Raw genomic sequence first — 27,560 nt, forward strand, 5'->3', positions numbered from 1 at the left:
CTGTCGTGTCAGCCTGCATTACGAACTTAAATTCTGTTATGGAACTTAAATGCACAACCTTTTGACAAAGAGGTGAGAGTTCTACCAACTGAGCCAAGCTGGCACATAATGAAACTTATGTTTAAAAACAATATATATATCTAAACAGTTGTCATTTTTATCCTAGGCTGGTGAAAACAGAAGAATTTTGCTTGAACTTAGGTCCATTTTGCAAGGTGTTCAGGCTGAAATTAAAAAGGAGGAGGATCACAGGGCAGAACTACAGCGTCAGTATTCCAGTGACAAGTATGCCTGGGAACTGGAGAGAGCAGAGCTCAAATGTCGCATTGGACAGGTAAATTTGCTGCATAATTGTAAAATGTATAGCATAACCAGGGAACAGTGAGATACTGGATAATATTCAGCAATTGATGTTAGAAAGACCTTTATTTTCTTGCAGGGCACTACTCTGAAATAGGATAGCATATTTATGCTGCACATTAAGTATTACAAAATTTAATAAATTAATTATTGACAATATGAAATGCTGCTGACGTGATGTGTACCACAATCAAAATGAGTGATGTCCGGCCTCTACTTGAAACGGGAGAAATACCAGACTGGGACCAATTCTTGGAGGCTTAGTCACCAGAAACTAACCCCTGCCCCAGCATAGCAACCCACCCACTTCATCATGAAGCACAACAATCACAACCAACATGACCACTGAAGCAGGGCCTCTCAACTCCCTCAGCTCCTCAGACCTAACTAATCTCATAAACCAAGACCAAACCTCTGACCCACATTGCTCCCAACACAAGCACAGTCATGCTAAGAAACATATGTTGTGTATCTGTAAAGCATGCACTCCCATGTTCCGCCACCAGGGAGCTCATCCCCTGAAGTCCCAAGGGATCCCAGCATCCCTTGGGAGCACTGTATATAAGCCGGCCCCTAAAGCTTGTTCCTCACTCTGGAGTGTCTTATTAAAGACTGAGGTCACTGTTACTTTAACCTCCCTGTGTGCAGCCTCATCTGTGTTAGGAACACAATAACGTAGATATACAAATACACCCCCATCTCAAGAACTATACAATCACAATCTTCATATATATACATTTTTGAGAATCAAAGAAAAGGCTGCTGATACATTTAATCCCAATGATCCTGTGAAGCGCCTTGGGATGTTTCACTACGTTAAAGGTGCTATATAAATACAAGTTGTTGTTGAAGTGGTGCAACTCCTCAGTATTATTTGGAGTTTATAAAATCAACATCAAGTAATAGACCTGATGTGTAGTATAAACTTTACATTTACGTTTTTTTTGGACATCAGATTTCAGTTGTATTTGTAACGAACACCCTGCCTTGTGTCCCAAACACACTTTCAAAACCAAACCAGTTTGTGTACCTAATAGAGGTAGAAAAGGGAGTGTCTATTAGAATTCCATGATTTCTATTCGACCTGCGAAGTTTGAGCTCAAGAACAGTATACTCGATAAACCTTGTATGGTTTGCATAGTATGCTGCCATTCAATAGTTTGTTTTAGAAAGTAGCAATATGCATTTAAATAGGCACACGACTTCATTTTTGCCTTGACAAGTTAAATGAATACTTAGCCTTAATTTTTGTATAGTAGATAACTTACATCAATCTTAAAGAAGCATATTAAAGAAGATTTCCTCTGGGTACTGTCTATAATGAAATTGTAAAATCATTCTTTATAAGTGGATTTACAGTTTCATTACACATAGTCTCCAATTATCTCCAATAGACACAGATTGATTAGTTACTGTCCAAGAGTAAACTTTAATTGTATGGTTATTCAGTTGAAGTGGATACTGCAAATGTCAGTGGACAGTACTACTGATATTTGCAGTAAGCAAGTACTCAGTTTAATGAGGTCTCACCCCAAACAAGAATGCTTAATATAGTGCTAAATTCAGTGTTAGCTAGCTAGCTACATTTATATGTGTTCATTCAATGATGGTAAGACAATACACTCACAAGCAAAGTTTTGCTTATTCGAAGTTAAAATCTCCAAATAAGGTGAAGTCCTTACAAATCAATTAAACTTGGTTCAGGGGAACAAGGTTTATCAAGTATACTGTTCTTGAGCTCAAACTTCGCAGGTCGAATACAAATTCCTGTAATAATTTGCTACCTTTTTATACCTGAGCTACAAGTTCCTTCTCAAAATATCCATATATTACACAGACTTGTAACTACAGAGCAGTGACTAATGGGTGGTCTATAATACTGCTATTGACATGGGTGAGGATGAGATCACATTCCACCATGCTGTTTTTCTCCATTTTCTCAGCCCTCTCATCTTGTTCATGCTAAGGTTGCGCAGCCAGCCTTCAATTAAGTGTCAATGGGCGAGTGTTTAATGGTACCATGCATAGTTTATCAGCGTCTTAAGCATGATAAGCAGAGGTCCACTCTACTATTTCAGTAGAGAAAGAAAAATGGGATTCTCTGCTGTTCTTTAAACTACTTATTAACCCCATAACAACCATGTCTCCTAACATCGGTGCCCTTTAAATTATATCCCATCGATGCCCCATTCTAATATTAAGAAAATGGTTCCAACTGCTTCAAAAAGGAATTCTTCATACCCTCCCCATGCCTAAGCAGAAATTTCTACAGGGCCGAAATTAAATAGAAGTCAGGGGGAACTGATTTCAGCCTGATTTTACAGTCCACCACTTCTTGTCTGCACTCAAACAGCTGCAGATGAGACATAGCAGACACTAAAAGCAGCCCCCTCACTGTATCACTGCAGAATGGCCATTTTCATGTAATGTAAATGTATATTCAGCAAAATAATTCTAAAATAAATTGTTTTTGTAGACTGTTTACGCCAAGCTATTGAAAAAGATGAATTCTGTTAATCTGTGTTTTGTGTAGATTTGAATATATATATTTGTTTTATCTCTGGCTAAATTGTACTTTATTCATCTTCTATAGATTGATCTCTGAATTATGCTGCATTAATGTCTTAATCCTTAAAACATTTCCACAAAATTTCCATTTCCATGTTTTGTAATATTCTTCGAGTTCCTTGAATTTTACTGTTAAATGTATTTTCCATAGCCTGGCAGCAGATATGTAGCACCAGGTAAAACTGGGAAGAGTTGGCCACCAGGCTATGAAAAATGGATTTACCAGCATGGATATAGACAGGCTAAGTGAGTGGGCAAAAATTTGGCAGATGGAGTATAATGTGAGAAAATGTGAGGTTATCCACTTTGGCAGAAAAAATAGAAAAGCAAATTATAATTTAAATGGAGAAAAATTGCAAAGTGCTGCAGTACAGAGGGACCTGGGAGTCCTTGTGCATGAAACACAAAAAGTTAGTATGCAGGTACTGCAAGTAATCAGGAAAGTAAATGGAATGTTGGCCTTTATTGCAAGGGGATAGAGTATAAAAGCAGTGACGTCCTGTTACAGCTGTACACAGTATTGGTGAGGCCACACCTGGAGTACTGCGTACAGTTTTGGTCTCCGCATTTAATGAAGGGTATACTTGCATTAAAGACTATGCAGAGAAGGTTCACTGCATTGATTCCGGAGATGAGGGGGTTGACTGATGAAGATAGATTGAGTAGGTTGAGCCTATATTCATTGGAGATCAGAAGAATGAGAGGTAATCTTATCAAAACATATAAGATAATGAGGGGGCGAGACAAGGTGGATGCAGAGAGGATATTTCCACTCATAGGGGAAATTAAAACTAGGGGACATAATCTCAGAATAAAGGGTCGCCCATTTAAAATTGAGATGAGGAGGAATTTCTTCTCTCAGAGGGTTATAAATCTATGTCATTGAATATATTTAAGGCGGAGATACACATTTTTGAGCGATAAGGGAATAAAGGATTATGGGGAGTGGGCAGGGAAGTGGAGCTGAGTCCATGATCGGATCGGCCATGATCTTATTGAATGGCGGAGCAGGCTCAAGGGGCCAGGTGGCCTACTCCTGCTCCTATGTTTTATGTTCTTATGGATGTGAGCAGCCAATTCAGGGATATCAGACTTTCAGAATCTAAATAAATAAAAACAAACAACATAAAAGCAGAAAACTAGGAGAATTAAAAAGGAAACAAATAGTTTAATTACTTACATAGATATATATATGAGATAGGATTGTCAGCATTTTAATTATACTGTTGATACAGACCATTTTATGATTTGGTTTTAGTGATTCTTCACTTACATAGAGTATATGGCACATGTTGGAAACCTGAACACACTTTATAAATTTATAGATTCATAAGTATGAAATATTCACAATACCTTTGTTACTTGTGTTGAAATAACTGAAAGCTGGAAGTAAAGGCAAATAAACAGTACATGGAAAAAACACCCCGAGAAACATTTGGAAAAGAAAGGGAGGAACAGAAGCGGTTGTTGGCAAACACTCACTCAGCAGCCATGGACCTGAGGAAACAGCTGGAGAAGAGTGAGAGAAACTGGGGCAGGGAGAAGATGGAGTTACTTGAACGATTTGACAATGAAAGAAAGGAATGGGAAAGTCAACTGAAGGACATGCAGAGGAAGATAGAGCAGGTGCTGTAAATAGCGTATGCAGCATACAGAAACATTTTCTATAATGTTATTTGGAAAGACATTAGAATGTTCCTGTAAATATTATGTAACAGGGAGCGTGTTTTATGTTGCTTCTCTATTAGTCACTTATATACAAACCTTACAAGGCCATGTTAGTTAATATCATAGATTGCTTTATCTTAACTTCTGAATCTAGTTTGATGTAATGAGGGGAAAACCGATAAAATCAGCCATTGCTTTAGATAATAATTTAATGTTTTCTGATATGTTTTTAATGAATAAGCAAGTTATTCTGTCTCAGTTTGTTTAGGACTTCTGTCAACTTTGTCTATTCCTATATATTTTATATATATATATATATATATAGGCTTCCCACAGTATATTATAACATTTAAATTTAGCAGTAAATGTACACGGATAAAAAAGTAGAAAACTTTCATCTCTACACTAATGACATTTTTCACCAAGGTGACCACAACATTTAGTTAGACATTTTTAGAGTAAAGCTACAAAACAAAGTAAAGGAACAATGTTAGTCAGTGCTACCATGTCAGTGCTGTTCCACTTTGTGTAAAAGAAAGAAAGATCTTTTATTTATATAGCACCTTTATTGACCTCAGGATCTTCCAAAGCACTTCAGTCAAATAAGTAGTCTTAAAGTGTAGTCACTGTTGTAATATAGGGAAATCATGAAGGCATTGGTTCTTCCACTGTAACTCCGTAATCTAATATAACTCATCTGAGGACATAACTAAATGGAAATGAATTCTGTTGCTGAGAGGAGGAATATTGGAGGGTAATTCAGTCTCTGCTGGCATTGTGGACGACAAAGCTAACAGTTTAAGAAATGCACAGGTTGAGGAAACGTTACCTGCCTGTTCTGCTATATGGGGAATGAGACACTGAGAGCATAAAAATGTAATTGAAATAAGGGCAGGTGAATGATTGGAGAACTGCCTTAGCCCATTTAAAACAACCCTCTATATTCCAGCTCCTTTAAGTAGCTTAGGGCTGGATTTTTGGCTCGGTTGCGCCTCGGGGCGGTCAAAGGTGTTTCTAGGTGTAACGCCGGGCGTCCAGCTTTAACAGCTCGGCCAACAAATTCAGTTTATGGTTTGCGGCGACGTAAAAACTTACCGTCCCATAACTTACCGTAACTAGTGCAAAATCTAAAAACAGATAGCAAGAGTTTCTATAGGTATATAAAAAGGAAAAAAGTGGCTAAAATAAATGTTGGTCCCTTAGAGGATGAGACCGGGGAATTAGTACTGGGGAACATGGAGATGGCAGAAACTCTGAACAAATATTTTGTATCAGTCTTTACAGTAGAGGACACTAACAATATTCCGACACTGGATAGTCTAGGGGCTATAGGGGGGGAAGAACTTAACACAATCACAGTCACGAAGGAGGTGGTACTCAGTAAGATAATGGGACTAAAGGCAGATAAATCCCATAGGGTCTTCAGAGAAGTAGCGGCAGGGATGGTAGATGCATTGGTTGTAATTTACCAAAATTCCCTGGATTCTGGGGAGGTCCTAGTAGATTGGAAAACTGCAAATGTAATGGCCATATTTAAAAAAGGAGGCAGACAAAAAGCAGGAAACTATAGACTAGTTAGCCTAACATCTGTGGTTGGGAAAATGTTGGAGTCCATTATTAAAGAAGCAGTAGCAGGACATTTGGAAAAGCAAAAGGGGAACCAGTGGATGTGGTGTATTTGGACTTCCAGAGGGCATTTGACAAGGTGCCACACAAAAGGTTACTGCACAAGATAAAAGTTCACGAGGTTGGGGGTAATATATTAGCATGGATAGAGCATTGGCTAACTAACAGAGAACAGAGAGTTGGGATAAATGGTTCATTCTCTGGTTGGCAATCAATAACTAGTGGGGTGCCGCAGGGATCAGTGCTGGGACCCCAACTATTTACAATCTATATTAACGACTTGGAATAAGGGACTAAGTGTAACATAGCCAAGTTTGCTGATGATACAAAGATGGGAGGAAAAGCAATGTGTGAGGAGGACACAGAAAATCTGCAAAAGGCTAAGCGAGTGGGCAAAAATTTGGCAGATGGAGTATAATGTTGGAAAGTGTGAGGTCATGCACTTTGGCAGAAAAAAATCAAAGAGCAAGTTATTATTTAAATGGAGAAAGATTGCAAAGTGCTGCAGTACAGCGGGCCCTGTGGGTATTTGTGCATAAAACACAAAAGAATAGTATGCAGGTACAGCAGGTGATCAGGAAGGCCAATGGTATCTTGGCCTTTATTGCAAAGGGGATGAAGTATAAAAGCAGGGAAGTCTTGCTACAGCTATATCAGGTATTGGGGAGGCCACACCTGGCGTACTGCATGCAGTTTTGGTTTCCATATTTACAAAAGAATAGACTTGCTTTGGAGGCAGTTTAGAGAAGGTTCACTAGGTTGATTCCGGGGATGAGGGGGTTGACTTATGAGGAAAGGTTGAGTGGGTTGGGACTCTACTCATTGGAATTCAGAAGAATGAGAGGTGATCTTATTGAAACATATAAGATTATGAGGGGGCTTGACAAGGTGGATGCAGAGAAGATGTTTCCACTGATGGAGGAGACTAGAACTAGAGAGCATGATCTTAGAATAAGGGGCCACCCATTTAAAACAGAGATGAGGAAAATTTCTTCTCTCAGAGGGTTGTAAATCTGTATAATTCGCTGCCTCAGAGAGCTGTGGAAGCTGGGACATTGAATAAATTTAAGACGGAAATAGACGGTTTCTTGAACGATAAGCGGATAAGGGGTTATGGGGAGTGGGTGGGGAAGTGGAGCTGAGTCCATGATCGGATCGGCCATGATCTTATTGAATGGCAGAGCAGGCTCGAGGTGCCGTATGGCCTACTCCTGTTCCTATTTCTTATGTTCTTATGTTCAAGTTTCACTGAGATCATGACATCAGTCCTCATGCAATGCTCCGCTACCGTCCCAAATGCAAAATTCGGCCCTAACGCATCATTTAACGCCCGCCCCAGGAAACGCCTGAAAAACTAGGCATTCCCAGGGTGCAACAGGCGTTATTGGCAGCGTATTTAAATTGAGGAATGTGGCTCCGACATTGCAGGTCACATTGACTGCAACGGTTGCACACATCATGCTGCGTGAAGCTTCGACTTGCAAACGGCACTTTTATTTGCCATTACAATGTCCTTACAACTTCAGTGAGAGAATTTAATGGGGGCATTTCTCGTTCGACAGCGTATCATGCACCATGATACTGCCAGACGGCGTCAAACTAGAAGAAGGGCTCTTGGCCATGTCAGCTCATGGATGAGGAGAGGCCGAAGATGACTGGGGAGGAGGACTTACCCCCCCACTGGTTTACAGGCACCAAAGCTCATACCTTCAGCTTTCTGAGGAGCAATGTGTGAGAAGGCTGCACTTCCGAAAGGAAGTGTTGACAGAGAAAAGCCATCTCCTACAGGCAGACCGATGCCTGGACTGCTCTGGAGGCAGCCTTCAATACTCCCCTCAACAGGTAACCGATTTTGTTGTGCTGCATGTTGCACAAGTTGGCCATCATGAGGGGCCAGGCATTTCTAGTGGGGATTGCAGGCCCACCTCAGGAGGAGGAGGGTGACCAAGAGGCCCCCATTGGATAGCCACACCATCCACGGGAGAGGCAGCGTGGAGATGCTGCCTGACCAAGAGTTGCATGTTGCCAGCTCATAATGGACCGGTTCTCCTAAATGGAGGAAACTGAGGGATGGTGCTAATACTGGACACGCTGTGCCCCCCCATAATGGCACATCTCCGGTGAACATTGCAATGATACACAAGACACTGATGCCAAAGGATGAATCATAAATTTTATTGCAACAAAGCAACAAAAACTTCCCTCAGCAAAATAAAACCATATAATATACAACGTTACATTGTAGTGCTCTGAACAACAATGAAGTTCCTGAAATCAACAAAACTTTTTTAACCCCGCGATTTTCAGCTGGGGCACAAAAACCTCGTGTAACACCTGATTTTGCGCCCCTGATCATGGAACCTAATTTTTTACCGTTTTTTGCAGATGAGGACGTAAATTTTTTCCAGGCGGTATTAGGACCCCGAAATCTCAAAAGCTGAAAATCCAGCCCTTAGTCTTCTGGAAAATACTAAATCCCATAATGGCAACTTAACCTCAATTTGATACATTGCATGGTTCTAAGGCATTAGGCTGAGGAAATTGGGGTGGAGACCTGTTACACTGGGTCACCATTTCATTAGTGCTTGACTGAGTGGGAGATTGGCATTCAGGTTCATTAAAATAATGCTAATCAGTGTTAATAACATGTGGTCTCCCATGTCTTTTATGTGGTCTGCTGACTCCACGTCCAGTATAAGTGGGAATCTGAGGTTGCCAAGAGAGGGGCAGTAGTAGCAAAAGCATTTAAAAGGCCACAAATAAACTTATTTTTGCTCTTTTAAGACTATTTCCAGTCCATTTTTCATAAAATTTTCCTCATAACAAATGAGGTCTTATGTGGTTTTGCACCAATTGTTTTATTTATTTGTTTCCAGCAATTTCATCAGATCCATTAATGCGTTTCCCAATGGGAACACGCCAGTGAGGTGTTGGGAGAAATGGAATGACCCCTGAAGGGATGGCAGGTTTTATATGATGCACCAATAGTGCTCTGTACCCAACCAACAGTATCTGCTTCTGTATACAGAGGTAACAAGGCTTCACTATGAAAGACAATTAGAGAAGGTGAATGCTCCAATTCTCAATGTAAGTGTGACAGCAGGTCGATTAGCACAGATATGTGAGATGGCCTGACTAACTATTATGCTAGATGTCTCTTCAGAAGCACCCCAAGTATAGCATGTCATGCATGATGCTGCATGAATATGGCATGCCAGTGAAGCCTGATTATCCACACCCATCAAGGTGTGACCAACCATATTTGCAGGTATTGTCGCACCCACTGGTCGATGGCTGTGGGGAAGTGACTTCATAGGATCTGGGTCAGAAGAAAGTCAGATGCAGAGCTGTGCCATCTGCTGCAAAGACACCTGCTGTTAACATGCACCATAGACTCAGCACAGCAAGTGTTAGGACCAGTCAACTGCAGCTTCAATTTTCACATTGGGCTTCCTTTACCTTCATTTTTATACTTTTTAATCCTCTGCCCCATCAGTCTTGGCAAAGGCTGCTAATTTGTTGTGATAGACAGAAAGGAAAAGGAGGTGGGGTGGCGTTGCTGGTTAAAGAGGAAATTAATGCAATAGTAAGGAAGGACATTAGCTTGGATGATGTGGAATCTGTATGGGTGGAGCTACGGAATACCAAAGGGCAGAAAACGCTAGTGGGAGTTGTGTACAGATACCAAACAGTAGTAATGAGGATGGGGACAGCATCAAACAAGAAATTAGGGATGTGTGCAATAAAGGTACAGCAGTTATCATGGGCTAGCCAAACTGGTAGCAATGCGGTGGAGAACGATTTCCTGGAGTGTATTAGGGATGGTTTTCTAGACCAATATGTCGAGGAACCAGCTAGAGGGCTGGCCATCCTGGACTGGGTGATGTGTAATGAGAAAGGACTAATTAACAATCTTGTTGTGCGAGGCTCCTTGGGGAAGAGTAACCATAATATGGTAGAATTCTTTATTAAGATGGAGAGTGACACAGTTAATTCAGAGACTAGGGTCCTGAACTTGGGGAAAGGTAACTTCGATGGTATGAGACGTGAATTGGCTAGAATAGACTGGCAACTGATACTTAAAAGGGTTGACAGTGGATAGGCAATGGCAAACATTTAAAGATCACATGGATAAACTTCAACAATTGTACATCCCTGTCTGGAGTAAAAATAAAACGGGCAAGATGACTCAACCATGGCTAACAAGGGAAATTAAGGATAGTGTTAAATCCAAGGAAGAGACATATAAATGGGCCAGAAAAAGCAGCAAACCTGAGGACTGCGAGAATTTTGTAATACAGCAGAGGAGGACAAAGGATTTAATTAGGAGGAGGAAAATAGAGTATGAGAGTAAGCTTGCTGGGAACATAAAAACTGACTGCAAAAGCTTCTATAGATATGTGAAGAGAAAAAGATTAGTGAAAACAAATGTATGTCCCTTGCAGTCAGATTCAGGTGAATTTATAATGGGGAACAAAGAAATGGCGGACCAGTTAAACAAATACTTTGGTTCTGTTTTCACAAAGGAAGACACAAATAACCTTCCGGAAATACTAGGGGACAGAGGGTCTAGTGAGAAGGAGGAACTGAAGGATATCCTTATAAAGCGGGAAATTGTGTTAGGGAAATTGATGGGATTGAAAGCCGATAAATCCCTGGGGCCTGATAGTCTGCATCCCAGAGTACTTAAGGAAGTGGCCATAGAAATAATGGATGCATTGGTGATCATTTTCCAACAGTTTTATCGACTCTGAATCAGTTCATATGGACTGGAGGGTAGCTAATGTAACACCACTGTTTAAAAAAAGAGGGAGAGAGAAAATGGGTAATTATAGACCGGTTAGCCTGACATCAGTAGTGGGGAAAATGTTGGAATCAATTATTAAAGATGAAATAGCAGCGCATTTGGAAAGCAGTGACGGGATCGGTCCAAGTCAGCATGGATTTATGAAAGGGAAATCATGCTTGACAAATCTTTTGGAATTTTTTGAGGATGTAACTAGTAGAGTGGACAAGGGAGAATCAGTGAATGTGGTGTATTGGGACTTTAAAAAGGCTTTTGACAAGATCCCACGCAAGAGATTGGTCTGCAAAATCAAAGCACATGGTATTGGGGGTAATGTACTGACGTGGATAGAGAACTGGTTGGCAGACAGGAAGCAGAGAGTCGGGATAAACGGGTCCTTTTCAGAATGCAGGCAGTGACTAGTGGTGTACCGCAGGGCTCAGTGCTGGGACCCCAGCTCGTTACAATATACATTAATGATTTAGATGAAGGAATTAAGTGTAATATCTCCAAGTTTGCAGATGACACTAAACTGGGTGGCGGTATGAGCTGTGAGGAGGACTCTAAAGGGCTGCAGGGTGACGTGGACAGGTTAGGTGAGTGGGCAAATGCATGGCAGATGCAGTATAATGTGGATAAATGTGAGGTTATCCACTTTGGGGGCAAAAACACGAAGGCAGAATATTATCTGAATGGCGGCAGATTAGGAAAGGGGGAGATGCAATGAGACCTGGGGGGTCATGGTTCATCAGTCATTAAAATTTGGCATGCAGGTACAGCAGGTGATGAAGAAGGCAAATGGTATGTTGGCCTTCATAGCTAGGGGATTTGAGTATAGGAGCAGGGAGGTCTTACTGCAGTTGTACAGGGCCTTGGTGAGGCCTCACCTGGAATATTGTGTTCAGTTTTGGTCTCCTAATCTGAGGAAGGACCTTCTTGCTATTGAGGGAGTGCAGCGAAGGTTCACCAGACTGATTCCCGGGATGGTGCGACTGACATATGAGGAGAGACTGGATCAACTGGGCCTTTATACACTGGAGTTTAGAAGGATGTGAGGGGATCTCAGAAACTTACAAAATTCTGATGGGACTGGACAGGTTAGACATGGGAAGAATGTTCCCGATGATGGGGAAGTCCAGAACCAGGGGACACAGTCTTAGGATAAGGGGTAAGCCATTAGGACTGAGATGAAGAGAAACTTCTTCACTCAGAGAGTTGGTAACCTGTGGAATTCCCTACCGCAGAGAGTTGTTGATGCCAGTTCATTGGATATATTCAAGAGCGAGTTAGATATGGCCCTTATGGCTAAAGGGATCAAGGGGTATGGAGAGAAAGCAGCAAAGGGGTACTGAGGGAATGATCAGCCATGATCTTATTGAATGGTGGTGCAGGCTCGAAGGGCCGAATGGACTACTACTGCACCTATTTTCTATGTTTCTATGCCTTTTGTGATTTTCTATAAGCTTTCAGAATTTTTGTCCCACCATTGTTACAATCCCCTTTAATAGTCCCCATCCTTTAAATTTCATGTGTAAACAAATTTCCTCTCCTATGACTAGTATACTCCTTACTCTTGATGCAGTCTGCACCAGAATCCGTGAATAAAGATGCAAATGTGCTGACCCAAGAAATCTGTGTGATATTAATGTATTACTACGCAGATTGATTTAACATCAGTTATTCATGTTTTCAACGTTATGTTCATCAGAAAAGAAAAATTCTCCATATAAGTAGCGAAGGGGTTCATACTTGAATAAGTTAATTAATCATAGAATCATACAAAAATTACGACACAGAAGGCCATTCGGCCCATCGTGCCTGTACTACAAGATGAAGATGATGAGGAAGGTAAGCTGCAGCATTATCAAGATACAAAGAAGCTATGGGTTTAGTAACAGGATTAAGTGGCAAACACATAACTACATAGAAACATAGAAAATAGGTGCAGGAGTAGGCCATTTGGCCCTTCTAGCCTGCACCACCATTCAATAAGATCATGGCTGATCATTCACCTCAGTACCCCTTTTCTATAGAAAGCTAATTGGTAGCAGCCACAGGATTTTGTTTTAAATCTATAATTGAGGTGATGTTATGTTATACTACTTCTTATCTACAGTGTAATTCAGTTCTTTTTGGAGCACTCAGTCCTTAAGTTGTTTTCATTTTGCTGTAACTACCCCCTCTCTTTATCGCTTGTAGCGCTAAATACATTGCTGAAGTATGAATATTTTCTCTACACATGGGGTTTACTATTTTTTCAAAAGACTTAGCTACTCAGAAGAGCTGAGATATTTTTAAAAATGTAATAGACTGATGTATATACTCCATTCTTTTAATTCACCTTATTTCAGTAAAATTCTCGGGTTACCTTAACTTCCAAAATGTTATCCCTGATTGATAAAACAAGTAGGCACCCTGTGTATTTCTGTAATTGCCAGCATGGATGTGCAAAAGACCAGCAGAGGTTGAACTACCCTACATTTTTCTTATAAATAAAAGGGATCTGATCATCAATATTACGTATAAGCTTACTATTTGTTTTTCTGGAAAAAAAATTCCGTGGAACATTAATTACAAAAAAAAAATCATTGGACATGGCACAGCAGTCACTACTTGAAGGTCTTAAAGATTGCATGGGTATTCACCACTTCTAATTTTATCTTTGATCCACTCTGGACGCAACCTTAGGCTCTCGAGGTAAAAGGACAACACAGCAACACATTGCACCATCTAATCTCTAATTGCTAATTAACTGAGCTTGAGCAGGGTGCCTAGGTGCTTGTGATCATTTCAGTTGCAATTGAGAATTATTGAATCATAAATATTTGTTATCTACTTGTTGAAACAATAAATGTTGTATCAATATAATTAATTTTTTTAAATCTGCACAGATTTACTGGGACGTAAATTCAAGACAAGAATGTAAATTGAATGGACAAGCAAATGGGCAAAGACAAAGAAAAACCAAAGGAGATGATTGGGTACTGCTTAATTTACATGCCTCCAGTCTTGAATGCAATGAGTCACAAGATGAAAAAGTCCAGAATCATATGAACTGTGCAAGGGCCCTTGGTGCAGTGATGGAAGATGTAACTTTGAATGATACAGATCGAGGCATAGGGAAGAGTACAAGTGACCCATTGTTTATTGAGGAATTATCACTTGAAAGTTTAGAGGAAGGTGGTAGCAGTCAAAATTCACAAAATACAGAGAATGATAAAAAGAAATACTCCAGTGCTCTGAATGCAGTAAGTAGTCCATTTCTATAAATTACAGTGTGTCAAGTTACATTGTTGACATTTGGGCACCTATATCTTAGAAGTTATTTTATCATTTTCATAGGCTTTACAAGAAATCGCAAAAGTAAGTGAAGAATTATGCAGTTACCAAGAGGAAATCCAGAAAAAAGTGAACCACAGAAGGTATAAATACATCAGAAACATTTCAAGTTGCAATTCTTATTTATTCATAGTGCAGATTAAAGTATCAAGGAAGAAAAAGATGGGAAAAGAATATATCATGGGAAGAACTGGGCTGATTCTTTCTTACCAGGTGCATTGCACTGAGAGGGGAGGTTGGCAAATGGTGTACATTCTACTTGAAGTTGACTCGGGCAATGCCTTGATTTTAAAAAGAGTCACTTTAGATGGACCACAAAATCAATGCACCATAATGGAGTGGCATTAGATTTAGCTGGAGGGAAGATCCCTCTCATTTTCTTCCAACTATAGAGCCAATTTTAACTCTGTTCGAGAGTCATGCAGATGGGGGCCAAGGTGGACAGCAAACAATCCTGACCTCCACAGCATGAGTCCCTAGAGCTTTTAATTCCCATTCCTCATCTGCATAGGCCCCCATCAGTTTCCTGCTCAAACTCGCTGGAAGTGGCAGCTGGCTGACGGGCAGGCATGGGATGTCGAGTGGCAAGAGGCTGCCGCTGGGGACCTAAAGGAATGGATCAATGCACTTTGCTAAGTGGTTGGGCGGGCCACGCAATTAGGGGAGGAAGTTGGCAGCCTGAACGAGCTTTCTTTCTGGGACCTTCTGCTCCTCCAGACCCCACAAGGAAACTAAAAAAAAAGTAAAACCCCTTACCTTTTTGGTCCTCCTTTGGCCCAGGCTTCTCTCTCCATCAGATTGGACTAGCATGGAAGCCACAATGTCTTCCCCACGCAGGCCTCCAGTTAAAATGGCAGACAGGCCTCGATTCTTGTTATCTGTATATTTAAAGATGTATCCTGCCGGCTTCCAGTGTGTCTCTTGCCTGCTCTGAAGAACAGGTTAAGTTTGCAACCCACGGGAAGGCAGCGGGTAAGTCCCACGGACCACTTTAACTGCCCATCTGCCTGGTTTGTGCTGGGTGAACATGGTTACAATCAGACCTTGTATGTCTGGATGTGATTATATACAGTCATTTTTCTCTTGGGCAAGATTCTGTGCTTATTACGCGGTGCCCAACTCCCACTATCTGGCTTGGGGATTTCTAAAATATGGCTATGACTTCTTCCCACAGTTATTTTTTTCCTGATTTCTCTCACTAGTAGGAAGATGATCCCATCTGCTCTAAGTAGAATTCTCTATAGATATCATCAGTCCCAATGCAGAGGTCGGTGTATTTGATGGCATTTATTCTCCATCTATCAAGATGGAATATCTGGAGTGTTGCTTTGATGCAATCTAACAACCCAACTGTGAACTGGCAAAGTCCTCCTAGTGAGAACCAATCAATTTTGGATAACAGCTGCTGCATTTCTTCAAATTCTCATTGTAAATCTAGGATTACTAAACTGTATCATTAAGACCAAAACAAATGTAATTATAATTTTAGTTATTAATCACGCTGTTACTATAAAAAAGCATCAATTTAATGTTTTTTTTGAATCAGAACAAAATCAATTTCATATCTGCAAGAATATGAGAAAAAAGATGAAAATACATTTTTAAGAAATGAAACCTCCTCAGATGAGAATAGCTGCGTGTCAAATGATATATTTAAAGCATTAAGTCCTACACTTACAGAATACCAAAAATGTTCGGAAGAGTTACATAATGAGAAAAACTGGAATCACTCCAATATGGATGGGCACGGAATTTCTCCTGGACTTTCAGGGGGAGATGGCGTAAATGATGTATCTCCCCCAAGGAAAACAGCTCCACCAGTTCCACCAAGGACATCCTCTTGGTACTTTGCAAGTTCATTCTCAGTATTTCCACAGGATCATGAAGATGCTGTGAAGGAAGATAACAGTAACTACAAAACACAAAATCATAATGCAGGAAAAAGTTGCAATAGCCCTTATGTTGTGAGAAAATTTGAAGCAATGCTGCAGGAAAATGAACAGAAATCTTTTATAGATGGAAGACTTTTTGGAACTTTAGCACCACAGATTAAATGTGACATGGGTCCTAAATACAATAAAAACAATAACCACAGCAGGTGGTCATGTGATGTAACTAAATTTGGATTAGGAACTGAAAACAAATATTTTGATTCAGCAGTTAAACCATTTTCTTCAGATAAAAACCTGATGTTACCAATGCAGGAGAAGAGTCGAGGTCCAAACTCCATCCGTGGACTTCAGCAAACAAAATCTCTGTCTCCAAAATCCAATCCATCAGAGTGTAACTTTTCAAGCACTTCAAAGACAACAGGAGTTTGCAATACCAGTGGTGTGTTTGTGGAGTCCACATTGGATGTACCTTCAACACAAACTAGTAGCTTCAGAAAAACTGCTTTAAACACTGAAAGCTGTGATCCTGTTGCATATGGAAAATCAGTGGAATTGCCACAGAATGAGACATCTACTTGCCCAGGATCTAGCTTCTCGCTTCACTCTGCAGGGAATGTCCATGCCACCAGACAGTTTTCTTCAAAGCATACTGGTTCAGCTTTTAGACCCTATATGTCATCTTCCATGACCAACACAAAAATAGCCGGACAGGACAAACATAGCAACGGATTTCCTGATTGGCTGGCTGACGGTGACAAAAGGCACATGTTTGACAAAGTAGACTTGATTCCAAATAATGTTTCCAGCCCAACACGGTCACCATATGCAAGGTCCAATTTTGATATTGTCCAAACAATGTTGAGAAACAATGAAAAGCCATCAAGTCCTTCCTTTCAAGTGAAGAAAAAGGTTGTCAATTTTGCTGATGGCAGAACAAAGCAACAGACATTTCATTCTGGATCTTTGCATGAAAATCCAAATAAGATTGCTCACCTTTTTCAAATACTTCACCTAGATCAAGAAAAACAAGAGATAAGAAGGAAATCTGGACCATCCCAGTGGGTCTCAGGGCAGCAAGCTACATTACCTGTGGTAAGCTTTTGCTGTGTATATTGTAATTGTTGGTAATATTGCCCCTCTACTTTAAAATCTGTTTTTCTCTCTGGTCAATATAGTAGGTGGATGTCTGTTCCCAAGCCTCTAGTGATGCCCTTTTAAAGTTACTCTGCAATTTGCATGAGTATGACGACGGATGATTAACCTTCTGTTTTTTAATTCCACCTGCGTCGAAGTGTCTATCCTCTGCTTTTTATTTCCTTCAATTTTGGCGAATAATCATAAGCATGTAAGAAGTTTTATGATCTGTAAAAAGCCACTAGACCCAACAACACCCTTTTCATTGATGTTGATCTTGCCCAACTTCTCATCATATGCATTAGCTCTTTCCGCAGAAATGCATCCAGTTACTATTACTTGTATCTATTTATACTATTTTCTTTAATTGCCTTCTCTTACACTAGTCTATTATCCTGTGTGTAAAAATGTCTTGCTAGAGTTATTCCTAATTTTTAACTTGTCTTCCTGTATTTAAAGACTTTATTACAGTGAAAAATGTGTCTGTCAGTCTCTTTCATAATCTTGAAGATGTCAATTAGCTCATTTTGAAGTTTTATCGTTTCTAAACTTCCCAAACTTATATTCCTGAGATCTGGAATCACATTGCTTCTGCACACTTTCAGCGGAGCCAATATTTTTCCCCTGGTTAGGTGACCAGAATTACACAAAGTACTCTAGATGGCATCTGACAGTAACAATCTAATGGGTGCAAGAACATGGCAAGGCAGAAGCCCTTATTGCAGATTCAGGCACAAGCTACTCTCAACTGTGTGCCCATCCATTTTAATGGATGTAAAATCATTAGCAATGTAGTGCCCAATTTAAAAATAAGGACCTCTGCCTCACCAAGGTGCAGAGGAGGAAATCTAAGCCCGATGATAGGGTAGAGTTTCTGCTTTGGGCACAATCGGTGATCCGGATGGAAATTGCACCCAAAATTGCGCTAGTTTTGAGGGTTTTTTTACGCCCTCAAGTTTCAGCTCAAACTCATTTGCATATCGCTGAACGTAAAATCTGCCATGAAATCCAGCGCAGTCTGGCAGTGTTTTATAATGTAATTTAAAAAAAAACATTTTTTGCTTTAAAAAATATTAAGTTCAGTTTTAATACAGCTGAAAATGGGTTTATCAAAACATTAAGCATTTTTAATCACTGTCTAGTCCACCACCTGTGAGTAACCTGATTAAACTGTACAGAATCATTTGCTATTTAAATAGGTCAGTAGTCAGTTTCTTTGTAAATTAAAATATATAAATTCGAAAGCAGTTAAAACGTGCCTTGGGGGTCGAAAAAAGTTTAATTTTAAGAGTCTCCTTGAAGGCGCACAAACAGGCATGATTAGCGGATTGCAATGTTAATTCGTGCGATTTTTAAACCAGCACAAAAGATCGTGGAAGCTCGATTTGCGCCAGACATAATTTGCGCTTGAAATTCCACAATCTTCTGTGCTGGTTTTGCCGATTTCTGTTGAATTGCACTGAAAAAAACAATGCAACCGAGTAAACATTCCAGGCCTATGCTGATAATTTAATAGAAATATAGAAACATAGACATAGAAACATAGAAAATAGGTGCAGGACCAGGACATTCGGCCCTTTGAGCCTGCACCACCATTCAATATGATCATGGCTGATCCTGCAACTTCAGTACCCCACTCCTGCCTTCTCTCCATACCCACTGATCCCTTTAGCCATAAGAGCCACATCTAACTCCCTTTTGAATATATCCAAAGAACTGGACTCAACAACTTTCGATGGGAGAGAATTCCATAGGTTCACAATTTTTGGGTTAAAAAGTTAATCCTTATCTCAGTCCGATATGGCTTACCCCTTATCCTTAGACTGTGACCCCTGGTTCTGGACTTCCCCAACATCGGGAACATTCTTCCTGTATTGAACCTGTCCAATCCTGTCAGAATTTTAAATGCTTCCATGAGATCTCATTGTGTTAGGAAAAGTGATGGGATTGAAGGCCGATAAATTCCCAGGGCCTGATAGTCTGCATCCCAGAGTACTTAAGAAAGTGGCCTTAGAAATAGTGGATGCATTGGTGGTCATTTTCCAACATTCTATAGACTCTGGACCAGTTCCTATGGACTGGAGGGTAGCTGATGTAAACCCACTTTTTAACAAAGGAGGGCGAGAGAAAACAGGGCATTATAGACCAGTCAGCCTGACATCGGTGGTGGGGAATCAATTATTAAAGATGTAATAGCATCTGGAAAGTAGTGACAGGATCGGTCCAAGCCAGCATGGATTTATGAAAGGGAAATCATGCTTGATAAATCTTCTAGAATTTTTTGAGGATGTAACCAGTAGAGTGGACAAGGGGGAACCAGTGGATGTGGTGTATTTGGACTTTCAAAAGGCTTTTGACAAGATCCCACACAAAAGATTAGCATGCAAAATTAAAGCACATGGTTTTGGGGGTAATGTATTGATGTGGATAGAGAACTGGTTGGCAGACTGAAAGCAAAGAGTCGGAATAAACGGGTCCTTTTCAGAATGGCAGGCATTTACTAGTGGGATACCACAAGGTTCAGTGCTGGGACCCCAGCTATTTAAAATATACATTCATGATTTAGACAAAAGAATTGAATGTAATATCTCCAAGTTTGCAGATGACACTAAGCTGGGTGGCAGTGTGAGCTGTGAGGAGGATGTTAAGGGGCTGCAGGGTGACTTGGAGAGGTTAGATCAGTGGGCAAAGACATGGCAGATGCGGTATAATGTAGAGAAATGTGAGGTTATCCACTTTGGTGGTAAAAACAGGACGGCAGATTATCTGACTGGTGACAGATTAGGAAAAGGGGAGGTGCAACGAGACCTGGGTGTCATGGTATATCAGTCATTGACAGTTGGCATACAGGTACAACAGGCGGTGAAGAAGGCAAATGACATGTTGGCCTTCATAGCAAGAGTATTTGAGTATAGGAGCAGGAAGGTCTTACTAAAGTTGTACTGGGCCCTGATGAGGCTACACCTTGAATATTATGTACAGTTTTGGTCTCCTAATCTGAGGAAGGACATTTTTGCTATTGAGGGAGTGCAGCGAAGGTTCACCAGTCTGATTCCCGGGATGACGGGACTGACATGTGAAGAAAGACTGGATTGACTCGACTTATATTCAATGGAATTTGGAAGAACGAGAGGGAATCTCATAGAAACATATATAATTCTGACGGGATTGGACAGGGTAGATGCAGGAAGAATGTTCCCGATGTTGGGGAAGTCCAGAACCAGTGGTCACAGTCTAAGGATAAGGGGTAAGCCATTTAGGACCGAGATGAGGAGAAACTTCTTCACTCAGAGAGTGTGAGCATGTGGAATTCTCTACCGCAGAAAGTTGTTGAGGCCAGTTCGTTAGATATATTCAAAAGGGAGTTAGATGTGGCTCTTAGGCTAAAGGGATCAAGGGGTATGGAGAGAAAGCAGGAATGGGGTACTGAAGTGCATGATCAGCCATGATCATATTGAATGGTGGTGCAGGCTCGAAGGGCCGAATGGCCTACTCCTGCACCTATTTTCTATGTTTCTTCTAAATATCAGTGAATATAAACCTAGGCGATCCAGTCTTTCTCCATATGTCAGTCCTGCCATCCCGGGAATCAGCCTGGTGAACCTTCGCTGCACTCCTTCAATAGCAAGAATGTCCATCCTCAGATTAGGAGACCAAAACTGCACACAATACTCAAGGTGTGGTCTCACCAAGGCCCTGTACAACTGCAGCAAAACCTCCTTGCTCCTATACTCAAATCCTCTCGCTATGAAGGCCAACATGCCATTTGCTTTCTTAACTGCCTGCTGTACCTGCATGCCAACTTTCAATGACTGATGTACCATGACACACAGATCTCGTTGCACCTCCCCTTTTACTAATCTATCATCATTCAGATAATAATCTGCCTTCCTGTTTTTGCCACCAAAGTGGATAACCTCACACTTATCCACATTATACTGCATCTGCCATGAATTTGCCCACTCACCTAACCTGTCCAAGTCACCCTGCAGCCTCTTAGCATCCTCTCCACACTCACATTGCCACCCAGCTTAGTGTCATCTGCAAACTTGGAGATATTACATTCAATTCCTTCGTCTAAATCATTAATATATATTGTAAATAGCTGGGGTCCCAGCACTGAACCTTGCGGTACCCCACTAGTCACTCCTACCATTCTGAAAAGGACCCATTTATTCCCACTTTTTGCTTCCTGTCTGCCAACCAGTTCTCTATCCACGTCAATCCATTACCCCCAATCCCACATGCCTTAATTTTGCACACTAATCTCTTGTGTGGGATCTTGTCAAAAGCCTTTTGAAAGTCCAAATACACCACATCCACTGGTTCTCCCTTATCCACTCTACTAGTTACATCCTCTCAAAATTCTAGAAGATTTGTCAAGCATGATTTCCCTTTCATAAATCCATGCTGACTTGGACCGATCCTGTCACTGCTTTCCAAATGCGCTGCTATTACGTCTTTAATAATTGATTCCAGCATTTTCCCCACTACCGATGTCAGACTAACCGGTCTATAATTCCGTGTTTTCTCTCGCCCTCCTTTTATAAAAAGTGGGGTTACATTAGCTACCCTCCAATCCATAGGAACTGATCCAGAGTCCATGGAATGTTGGAAAATGATCACCAATGCATCTACTATTTCTTGGGCCACTTCCTTAAGTACTGTGGAATGCAGACAATCAGGCCCTGGGATTTAGCAGCCTTCAATCCCATCAATTTCCATAACACCATTTCCTGACTAAAAAGGATTTCCCTCAGTTCCTCCTTCTCGCTAGATCCTCGGTCCACCAGTATTTTCAGGAGTTTATTTGTTTCTTCCTTAGTGAAGACAGAACCAAAGTATTTGTTCAATTGGTCTGCTATTTCCTTGTTCCCCATTATGAATTCACCTGATTCTGACTGCAAAGGACCTATATTAGTCTTCGCTAATCTTTTTCTCTTCACATATCTATAGAAGCTTTTGCAGTCAGTTTTTATGTTCCCTGCAGACTTACTCTCATACTCTATTTTCCCCCTCCTAATTAAACCCTTAGTCCTCCTCTACTGAATTCAAAATTTCTACCAGTCCTCAAGTTTACAGCAGCTTCTGGCCAATTTATCTGCCTCTATCTTGGATTTAACACTATCCCTAATTTCCCTTGTTAGCCATGGTTGAGCCACCTTCCCCGTTTAATTTTTACGCCAGACAGGGATGTACAATTGTTGTCGTTCATCCACGTGATCTATCTACCGTCAACTCTTTAAGTATCATTCGCCAGTCTATCCTAGCCAATTCATGTCTCATATCATCGAAGTTACCTTTCTTTAAGTTCAGGACCCTCGTCTCTGAATTAACTGTGTCACTCTCCATCTTAATGAAGAATTCTACCATATTATGGTCACTCTTCCCCAAGGGGCCTCGCACAACAAGATTGCTAATTAATCCTCTCTCAATACGCAAGACCCAGTCTAGGATGGCCTGCTCTCTAGTTGGTTCCTCAAAATATTGGTCTAGAAAACCATTCCTGATACACTCCAGGAAATCCTCTTCCACAGTATTGCTACCAGTTTGATTAGCGCAATCAATATGTAGATTAAAGTCACCCATGATAACTGCTGTACCTTTATTGCACTCATTCCTAATTTCCTGTTTGATGCTATCCCCAACCTCACTACTACTGTTTGGCGGTCTGTACACAACTCCCACTAATGTTTTATGCCCTTTGGTGTTTCGCAGCTCTACCCATACAGATTCCACATCATCCAAGCTAATGTCCTTCCTTACTATTGCGTTAATCGCCTCTTTAAGCAGTAACGCTCCCCCACCTCCTTTTCCTTTCTGTCTATCCTTCCTGAATATTGAATACCCCTGGATTTTGAGTTCCCAGCCTTGGTCACCCTGGAGCCATGTCTCCGTAATCCCAATTACATCATATGCGTTAACAGCTATCTGCGCAGTTAATTCATCCACCTTATTATGAATTCTCCTCGCATTGAGACTCAGAGCCTTCAGGCATGTTTTTTTAACACTCTTTGTCCTTTTAGAATTGTGTTGTAATGTGGCCCTTTTTGATTTTTGCCCTTGATTTCTCTGCCCTCCGCTCTTACTTTTCTCCTTCCTACCTTTTTGCTTCTGCCCCCTTTTTACTTCCCTCTGCCTCCCTGCATAGATTCCCACCCCCCTGCCATATTAGTTTAAACCCTCCCAACTGCACTAGCAAACATTCCACCTACGACATCAGTTCCGGTCCTGCCCAGGTGCAGACCATCCGGTTTGTACTGGTCCCACCTCCCCTAGAACCGATTTCAATGTCCCAGGAATTTGAATCCCTCCCCCTTGCACCATTCCTCTAGCCACGTATTCATCTTAATTATCCTGCTATTCCTACTTTGACTAGCACATGGCACTGGTAGCAATCCTGTGATTACTACCTTTGAGGTCCTACTTTTTAATTAAACTCCTAGCTCTCTAAATTTAGCTTGTAGGACCCATACTATTTTTTACCTCGATCGTTGGTACCTATATGCACCACGACAGCTGACTGTTCACCCACCCCCTCCAGAATGCCCTGCAGCTGCTCCGAGACATCCTTGACCCTTGCACCAGTGAGGCAACATACCATCCTGGAGTCTCGCTTGCGGCTGCAGAAACGCCTATCTATTCCCCTTACAATAGAATCCCCTATCACTATAGTTCTCCCACATTTTTTCCTGCCCTCCTGTGCAGCAGAGTCACCCCTGCTGCCCTGAACTTGGCTGCTGCTGCCTTCCCCTGATGAGTCACCTCCCTCAACAGTATCCAAAACGGTATATCTGATTTGGAAGGAGGTGACCGCAGGGGACCTCTATACTACCTTCCTTCTCTTGCTCTTCCTGTTGGTCACCCATTCCCTATCTGCCTGTGTACCCATTACCTGCCGTGTGACCAGTTCACTAAATCTGCTATCAACGACGTCCTCAGCATCGCGGATGCTCCAGAGTGAATCCATGCGCAGCTCCGCTGCCGCAATGCGGTCTGACAGGAGCTGCAGCTGGACACGCTTCCCGCACACATAGTAGCCAGGGACTACATAGCACTGGGCTCTCCTGCCAAGACTTAACCCTTAGATTAACTTAATTTGGCTACAATGCCAAAGGTTTCCTACTGATAAAAAAAAAATAAAGAAAAAAATACTCACCAATCACTTGCCCATTTGGCTGTGACACCACAATTCAATTTCTTTTTAATTCTATTTTGCCTTTTGTCCCTGAACCAGCTAGCTGCTCCTCCGACTGCCGCTGGCCTTTTATAGGCCTCGAGCCTCCCGCTCCCGCTAGCTGCTCCCGACTGCAGCTCCTCCGACTGCCGCTGGCCTTTTATAGGCCTTGAGCCTCCTGCTCCCGCTAGCTTCTCCCGACTGCAGCTCTTCCGACTGCTGCTGGCCTTTTTTAGACCTCGAGCCTCCCACGCCCGCTGGCTGCTCCCAACTCATAAATTGTTCAATTTTCTGCTCAGAGCACTATATGATTATTCCATTTGACACATACTCCCTCTGTTGATTCCTTTTTCCCATGCTAATCAGCCATCTACTGATCCAGATACCTAAAATATAAGTCTTTCTGAATCTGGTTGCATTGCTCTTCATTATTTGCACTGTCTCCTATTTTGGTATCCTCTACAAACTTGCAAACTTTGCTTAAAATACCCTTTTCTAAGTTGTAACTGCAACATATATGCATTGTTCTAAAGAAGTACGTATGAATTAACTTAATTCTGTTTCATTCACATTAAATTGGTATGCATTTGTATAAGTGTTGTATGGAGTTCGGCAGTGATATTGAACAGCTCAGTGTCTGTTTCACTTCCGAAGCATCTTGGGGTGTTTTCTACATTAAAGTGTTATATTATGTAAATTGATTATTCTTAAGGAATTGACTCAATTTCTACTCCTGATTTTTTATTTTATAAAGACTACTTTACAGGCTAAGGATTTTCTACCAGTTGTAATGGGGAAATACCCCATATGTTGTATTCAGTGGCGGTGTTCCCTGTAAGCTGTGCTTCGTTCTATGTGGCCAGTTTCTTTTAATGCGTGGTCCATTTAAATTTCTGCACATGCACGGTATTTACAATAGAGAAGCCGGTGAGCGGCCTTTGCAGGACCATTCCCATTACTGCACGACCGCACAGCTTAGAGGGAACATTGTTCAGTGGTACAATAAGTAAAATACAATGCAATCATTTAACTTTTATCAGGATACACCAGGAATGTAACAGCAGTCAACCAAGGATTGAATCAGTAAGCTTTCACAACAGTGCTATCAGCTAGTCGTACATTTCAGATTAATGACAACCTTTTCAACATACACCATGGAGTGTGCCTGTACAGCAGGTTCATCCCAGTTACTAGGGCTGAGGCATTTCCCAGCATGGGAATCCCCTCCTCATAGCTTTATCCTGTCTGACACTAGGGGCTACATTTGCAGTTTAGAGGTTCTGCCTCAACTGGACCCCTGTGCAAATGGGCAGTCTAGGTTGAGATCAACGTATATGGGTTCTGTGCTCCCGGCTAATTTACAGTGGGATTCGCTTCTGTATACACTCTTATCGATACGCTTCATAATTTTATAACCTTCTATGATTTTATAAACCACCTGTTCCAGTGGAAATATCTCCAGCACCTCATCTTTCATAACTATTGCATCAGCATTGTGAATCTATACTAATCGTGCTCTATGGCTTAAATGTCCTTTCTGTAATGAGGGTGAAGGAAACTGCACACAATACTGTAACTGGGGCCGAAATAATGTTTTTATAAATTTATCATGGAATGCTATATCAGGTGTTATTATATTTATAGTGTTATATCAGATGTATCAGATTTTATAATATGACATTGGATGTTGTAAAATTGCAGTAAACTTTTCATCCTGCCATCCCAAACCTCCTCCTTTTAGACCGTGCCACCTGTGACAATGAGATTGAATGGGGTGAGCTTCTCACGTCCTGCGAGACCACAGAATCGCCGCTTACCATCACGATGGGCAACAAGATCACCATCTGCACCAGCTATACTTAACCGAGCTGCACAGAAACACTATCAAGCTTTCTTATTTGACATAAAAACTTCAATCATATAACAAGTGCTTCATCTGTATACAGACTTTCTTAAACGATACTACATTTCAATCCTATAAAACATTACACAGAAGGTATCCTTCACCTGATTTCAAAATGGCTTAAGAAGGAAAAGTATGACAAAATTATGATTGGTAGTCTCCAGTACTTGCATTGACCATCTGAATCCATACAGTTTGCGTACCTGTATCAATTAAATTATGAATTACAAATTAATTATTTTCCGATGAGTATTTATTAGTTAAATAAGTGAATGTTTATTTTACAATGTTTACTGTAAAATTCTGTATTTTGTTGTAAACTTGTATATCAGCTGTATTCTATGAGGAGCAGGAAGCTCAGTTATTTGCATGCCAATGTGTTTGTGTATGCATGTGTAGTTGAAACTTGCAGCTATGTCTGTGGGCATTTAGATAACACTTAACATCTATATAACCTGTTTATGATCAGGAGCAAGTTTAATTCCAAGCAGGTCTTTCTTTCCATTATGACATGTGGAAATATAAAACAGAGCAATGATACAACCACACTATTTCATTTTAAATGTGTCTTGACATTATTATTCATTTAAGGCACTTTGAAGAACTAAATGTTGCTCTTAGTTAAGCCTGTTCCCAACTGTAAAAAAAAATGTACAATATTAAAAATAAAACTGACTGTAGTTGAGGTATTTAAGATTTGATATTGTAATTTCGTAGTTTAACTTTGCATTATCCTATAATACTTCCCATGGTTTCCTGAAATGCATTCCCTGCTGGGAGCCCCCATTAGTAAAATTGGCCCTCGAGTGATGACATCAAATTATCCAAGCCCAGGGATGGCAGATTTGATGCTCTGTACAGCTCCTATAAAGTATTTCAACGCCGACCTCAAAAATGCAATTGTTACTATACTTGCCTGCTTTCCATTTCTCTCACATTCTATCCTGAAGGATTTGTGAATGCAATTGCACAGCTAACTCTGGGTATTTTTTTTCTGTGGCTTTGTTGCCTCTGAGAACTAGATTTGAGACTAAACGAAACGTGTTTCGTTTGTGGCACCTTTACACATATATGACCAAGAAATATACTCGACACAAGTGGCTGGAC

The 27,560-nt window shown here is 40.9% G+C and overlaps 1 protein-coding gene across 5 annotated transcripts in view; it reads left to right on the forward strand.

The window, feature by feature from the left end:
• The window catches only part of mtcl3a (MTCL family member 3a), a 110,839-nt gene extending 83,706 nt beyond the window's left edge, over positions 1–27,133 (forward strand). For 4 of the 5 annotated variants that reach the window (XM_070885268.1, XM_070885269.1, XM_070885271.1 and 1 more), the window contains 6 exons: positions 167–334; positions 4,312–4,554; positions 13,900–14,256; positions 14,351–14,430; positions 15,894–17,331; positions 26,292–27,133. In XM_070885268.1, the coding sequence (XP_070741369.1) occupies positions 167–334; positions 4,312–4,554; positions 13,900–14,256; positions 14,351–14,430; positions 15,894–17,331; positions 26,292–26,474 (2,469 nt within the window). In that variant the 3' untranslated portion in view covers positions 26,475–27,133. The remainder of the gene's footprint in view (positions 1–166; positions 335–4,311; positions 4,555–13,899; positions 14,257–14,350; positions 14,431–15,893; positions 17,332–26,291) is intronic. The other variant, XM_070885267.1, reaches the window with a different exon arrangement.
• The last annotated feature ends 427 nt before the right edge of the window (positions 27,134–27,560 follow it).

This window comes from Pristiophorus japonicus, chromosome 7 (assembly GCF_044704955.1).
Source record: "Pristiophorus japonicus isolate sPriJap1 chromosome 7, sPriJap1.hap1, whole genome shotgun sequence".
Classification (NCBI taxonomy): domain Eukaryota; kingdom Metazoa; phylum Chordata; class Chondrichthyes; family Pristiophoridae; genus Pristiophorus; species Pristiophorus japonicus.